Source organism: Martes martes, assembly GCF_963455335.1.
Source record: "Martes martes genome assembly, chromosome: 9".
In the NCBI taxonomy this organism is placed as follows: Eukaryota; Metazoa; Chordata; class Mammalia; order Carnivora; family Mustelidae; genus Martes; species Martes martes.
Window position 1 is genome coordinate 25,804,983 of NC_137896.1, and position 6,000 is coordinate 25,810,982.

At 54.0% G+C, this 6,000-nt stretch overlaps 1 protein-coding gene across 3 annotated transcripts in view; it reads left to right on the forward strand.

Moving 5' to 3' along the window:
• BCL2L1 (BCL2 like 1) overlaps positions 1-6,000 on the forward strand; it is a 50,398-nt gene extending 44,398 nt beyond the window's left edge. For all 3 annotated transcript variants that reach the window (XM_080812977.1, XM_080812978.1, XM_080812976.1), the window contains exon 3: positions 4,336-6,000. In XM_080812977.1, coding sequence (XP_080669103.1) covers positions 4,336-4,473 — 138 coding nt within the window. In that variant the 3' untranslated portion in view covers positions 4,474-6,000. The remainder of the gene's footprint in view (positions 1-4,335) is intronic.

Here is a 6,000-nt window from a genome sequence, read left to right on the forward strand (position 1 = left end):
AGATGATGTGGGGAGGGTGACCAGTTAGAGGACACACAGGGGTGAGGAACACTTTGGAGTATGTCACGTTCCATGTATGTGGCCAGGACTGTTTGTTGGAGGCAGGACCTTGAGAGTGGTCCCACCCTTGGTTTTTCGTGGGGACCGTGGTTCTTGGCTCCCCCACTCTGAGGGGCCCTGATGTCAAGTCAGAAGACAGCAATTCTGAGTCCAAGCTCGACCACAGTCCAGCTGTGTGAAACTATAGAATAGACAGGTGGGTTGGCCTTGCTAACTTGTGGGGTCTGCCTGACTGGGGGTCCATGATCCTGCCATGGAGGTCATTAGCCATTGTCCCCAGTGGCCCTGAAAACCCCTGCATGGATCATCCCATGTCAGCAGTCACAGCCTCAGGCCTGGGTCTCCTGAAAGCCTCTGTGACATCAGAGACTTTCCTGCAACCCATCCTTAGGATCTCACCCCCCTGCCCACCATGCCAGCTCTGGCTGAAACTAGTGGGAACCATTGAAGAGCACTGGGGCTTATCTCTGCTTTTCCAGAACCGGGCTGCCCTGTAATGCTGTTTATTTATCCAGGGCAACCGCCCACTTAGAAAATGGCTGTGTTTGTTTCCAAGTGTGTCGTGTGAACCTTGAGCTAAATATACCCACACCACTGCCTCCCCAGCACCCGCCCCGGAATAGCACACCCCATTTTGCTCATGTTCTGTCTGCAAAAGTAGTCCCCAGAATCCACAGCCTCTGGAAACCGTACTCCCCCACCCCACCCCCTTCCCCAGGAGAAGGAGCTCCTGAAGAGGAGATGAAGTTTGTCCTGGCCAGGAATGCGCGAGTCAGGGGCTGGGCAGGTCAGAGTCTTGTTCTCTATGACACTGAAATGAGAATGTTCCCTCCACCCTGGAATGACTGTTCCTGGACAGTGAGTGCTTTGTGCCCTTGCAGGGACAGGGCCTGTTTACTCCAACCCAGCCCCAGAGAGGAAAGTTTCCTGTGGCTGCCAGCCCTCTACTTTAGGAAAGTTCCCATCGAGGGAGCCAGGCCTCTCCCACTTTGGCTGCAACCCCAGTGTCCCTGGTTTCTTGTGAGACATTGGGCCCCTTGGGATAGCCAGGTCTTTCTGGCCTTGGCCTCACTTCTCCCATGCTCCCAACAGTCCAGGACTCGCCCGCATTATGGATCCATCTTTTTTGTTATTCCATTTGGGCCTACTTTACTTAGGACCAGAAAAAATTGTAACTCTTAGAAGAATTTTCTTATGGTGTCCGCCAGCACCCAGGCTAGCCAGGATGAAGGGGGAAAGATAGGGAATCATATCCACACGAGCGGCGCCTGGGCAGCAACGAGTCCAAAGAGTTAGGAGGCTGGCTGCTACCACACCCCTGCCCTTCTCTCCCTAGACCCAAGGCTCCCTCTCAGCCCCACCCCACATCCCTCTTCCTAGAATCCATTTAATTTTTTTTTAAGATTATTTATTTGACAGAGAGAGGGAACACATGCAGGGGCCAAGGGAGAGGGGGAAGCAGGCTCCCCACTGAACAGGGAGCCCGATGCAGGGCTCGATTCCAGGATCCTGGGATCGTGACCTGAGCTGAAGGCAGACGCTTAACAACTGAGCTACCCAGGCGCCCCCCTAGAATCCATTTTAGCCCTGCTGACAGGACAGATCATCCCAGCCCCACCACATAGGGGAAGTGTCCTGCTATAACATACATCCTTTGGAACAGAGCGGCCCTGGGTTCTGATCCCAGCTCTGCTGCCTATTAGCTGGGGGACTGGTCTTCCCTATCCAGTGTAAAAATGGGGCTCAGATCTGCCTGGTGAAGGTGAGATAGGTAACTGCCTGGCACTTGAGAGACTTGTAGTACCTTCACTCGACTCGTATGTTTGTTGAGCACCAGCATGTGCCAGACACTGTTCCAGGCACGGAATATACAGAGACAAGACAGGATCTCTGTGCTTGTCAAGCCACGCCTAGTGCAGGAGACAAAACAAAAACAAAGTGTCCAATGTGGTTATAAAAAGTACTGGGAAGAAAAATAAAGCAAGGTAGAGAGAGATGAAGATGGGTATCATTTTAGAAGAGGTGACCAAAGCAGGCCTCCCTGCGGAGGTGACATTTGAGCAGATTCAGGAGCAAAATGGGGGAGAGTGAGTGAAGCAGGTGGTGATCTGGGGTCAAGTGCACCAGGGGGTGAGAACAGCGAGCTCCTGAGCAGATGTTCGAGGAAAAGCAAGGAGGCCAGTGTGATGAGTGTGCAGTGGGGAAGGAGAGGTCAGGTCCCTCTCGACCTCACTGGCCATGGTCAGGAGTGGGGACTTTATTCAACGTGTGATGGGAAGCCTGGAGAAGGCTGAGAGCGTGGGATAGGAGAGATGTGGTCGGAATGGAGGGGCTTTTTCTGGTGTTTCTTTCCACAATACCTGGTAAACATTCTGGTAAGGGCTCTAGCTTACTGCTGCCTGCCTAATGGCTTAATAAATATTGAGGAGTGTTTGAGTCATCGTGGCCGTTCAGTGCGCATGGCATTCTGCTGGGTACCAGGGATGTGAGCAGAAATGACACTGGCTTTCTAAGTGCAAGGCAAAGCCGTTGGAGGACTTTTAAGCCCAGGCGTGCCATGGTCTGATCTATGGACTTTAAAAATCCTCCATGTGGAGCGTGAACTGAGTGGGTTAATAAGACCAAAAGCAGGGCCAGGCAGGTCTCACAGTGAGCAGACTGGCCTGGTGGAACTTGGAACCAACTGGAGATGGCAGGTGTTGTCTGAGGGAACAGCCACCCCTCAGCCAGTTGGGACCAGGTGGAAATGAGGGCCCATGGGCTCTTTGTTCATTCATCTGTGATCCATTCACACTCTAGACACACACGCTCCCCAGGCCCAGGGGTTCCTGGTCTGTAAATGGGGAGAGACGGCCTGCACTGCAGCATTGTTGGGAGAACTAAAGGACAAATGGGGTGTGAAGCTTACCCATTAAAGGGTGCTGCAGCCCTCCTCTCCCTGCCCCACAGGCTGGCTCCTCCCTAGGCTGGTTAATTTAACCCGCAGCCCCACCTTCCCCATATCATGTGCTTTGCTCCTGACTGTCCTCAGGGCTGAGAACTGTTGCTCACCTCCTTCTGGGCCCCAAGTCACACCTGGGTGGAGGGGGTAGGGGGTGGGCAGGGACTTGGCCTCACAAACCCCATCCCATCCCAGTCCTGCATCAGAATAGCTGTCCCTCTACTCTGCCCTCTCTGCGTACCCATCAACCGTACCCATCAACCGGCTCTCCATTCTCCTGGGGGAGAAGGAGCCGCAGGCCAGTAGTGTCCAGACCTGGCCTGCCCTTGAATCGCTGGGAATTTAGCCCTGTCCCCTCTCCCTCCCTGCCTCAGTCCCATCATGGGAAGGCTAAGGCCTAATGGTTCTACACTGTGCACAGACTCAACTCCGTGCTCCTCGGCTTCCAGACCACACACAGGTCAGCTCTCGCTAACCTTAACCTCCTGTCGCTTCCCTGCCCCAGCCTTTTTCCCACTGGAGGTTCTCCAGTAGCAGCACTTTTTAGCCTGCTCACCTTGGACAAAGCCCTTCCCAGTTTTGCACCGTTACCTCAGCAATAATGCACGTTGACTGTGCCCAGCAGGGTCACGGAACGAGGGCGGCCTTGAACTCTTTATCTGGCCCAGAGTGGGCATGGATGGCTTTAGTTTTTCAGATCACCACTGCAGGAACACTTGGGTGGCTCTATTGGTTAAGCCTCTGCCTTCAACTCAGGTCCCTGCTGGGCAGAGAAACCTGCTTCTCCCTCTCCCACTCCCCCTGCTTGTGTTCCCTCTCTCACTGTCTCTCTCTCTCTCTCTCAAATAAATAAATAAAATCAATCTTTTTTTTTTCATTTTTATTAACATAAAATGTATTATTTGCCACAAGGGTATAGGTCTGTGAATCACCTAAAACCAGTCTTTAAATAAATAAATAAAAATAAAAATCTTCAGGGCACCTGGGTGGCTCAGTGGGTTAAAGCCTCTGCCTTCCGCTCAGGTCATGATCAGGTCATGATCCCAGGGTCCTGGGATTGAGGCCCGCATCGGGCTCTCTGCTCAGCGGGGAGCTTGCTTCCCTTCCTCTCTCTCTGCCTGCCTCTCTGCCTACTTGTGATCTCTGTCTGTCAAATAAATAAATAAATAACCTTAAAAATTAAAAAAAAAAAAAAAGTCTGAAACTTACCTTTATAAAAAAATTAAAAAAATAAAAAACACCTGCATGCAGGTGGCTGGGCCCCTTCTCCCACCCACCCACATTACTGACAGAGGACTCAAACAGCACCCTCCTTTCTCCTCTCTCCACTGCAGGACACTTTCGTGGAACTCTATGGGAACAATGCAGCAGCCGAAAGCCGGAAAGGCCAGGAGCGCTTCAACCGCTGGTTCCTGACAGGCATGACTGTGGCTGGCGTGGTTCTGCTGGGCTCACTCTTCAGTCGGAAATGACCAGACACTGACCACCCACTTACCCTCCCACCCTTGTCCTGCCCCCACCACATCCCTTTGTCCAGCCACCATTGCCACCAGGAGAACCACTACATGCCACCTATGGCCACCTGCCCATAACAGGGTTGGGCCTAGACCTGGTCCCCTGCAATTAGTTTTCTAGAATCTACCATGCTTCTGTGAGAGCTGCCTTCCCTACACGTCAGTTCTCCTGGCCTCAGAACCCACAAGGTTTCCCCAAAATCTGCCCCATGGAAGCTGGCAGGTGTGGGGTGTTTGTAGCTGGGAGCTGGAGGCCCTGCCTGATTGGTGGAAGCCCCCGACCCCTTAGCCTCCCCAAGAATGCTTTCCTGCCAGGGAGCTGGTGAGTTTTCTGACCTTTTTCCCCAGAAGGAGAGACTAGATTGCCTTCGTTTTGATGTTTGTGGCCTCAGAATTGATCATTCCCTTCCCCTCCGAGGACCTAGGCACCCCTTCCTTCCATCCCCACTTTCCCAAGAGCCACTTAGGGGCCACTTCTGACTAATTAGGGATTCAAGCTGCTTGGAATAAAGAAAAAAGGACCAGGACCCCCTCCCCACCTCTGACCTGGCCAGAGTCCCTGACCCCAACCCCCGTGTCCTCCAAAAGCCTCTGGCTAGAGGCCAGCCCCACCCGGGAAGGAGGAGGTTGTAGCTGCAGGAAGCGCCCCATGCCAAAGCTGGGGTGACCCTTGCAGTTTAGCACCACCCAAGTTCCTTTCCCCTTCCCCTCCCTTGGCTCCCATGACCATGACTGAGGGACCAACTGGGCCCAAGGCAGGTGCCCCAGAGCTGTTGATGGCCTCAGCTGCCTCACTTCCTGCAAGAAGATCGGCCTGTGGCATCTTTGCCTTGGGCTGCCGCCCATAGAGTCTAGGGATTTGGGGGGCCTTGGCCCAGAGGTGAAGGGGAGCTACAGGGAGCAGCTGCGGAAGCCCTAGAGTCTTCCCTACCTCAGGCAGGAAGGGCAGGAGGGAGACCCTGATGCACAGGGTGAAGGTGAGGGTGGCAGGAGGGGCCAGCCCTACCTGGCCAGATGTGTGCTCCACCCCCATTCAGCCTGGGCTGCAGGGCTGCCAAGGTCAGAGTGGCCTGGCCCGGTGTCCTTCAGGCCTCCCTCTCCTCTACTCCACCCATGACCCCCTGTCTCATCCCTGGGGGTCCCGGCCTACCCCTGGCCATCCCGGGCTCTCTGCTGTACATATTCGAGACTAGTTTTTATTCCTTGTGAAGATGATATACTATTTTTGTTAAGCGTGTCTGTATTTATGTGTGAGGAGCTGCTGGCTTGCTGTGCGTGTGCACGTGGAGAGCTGGTGCCCGGAGACTGAACGGCCTGATGCTCCCTCCCCTGCCCTGGTCTGGGGAAGCCAGCTGGGGGTCCTGGCTCCTGAGGGGCACCTGTCCCCCCCCCCAGCCCCCACCCCACACTTGTTCCAGCTCTTTGAAATAGTCTGTGTGAAGGTGAAAGTGCAGTTCGGTAATAAACTGTGTTGACTCAGTGAGC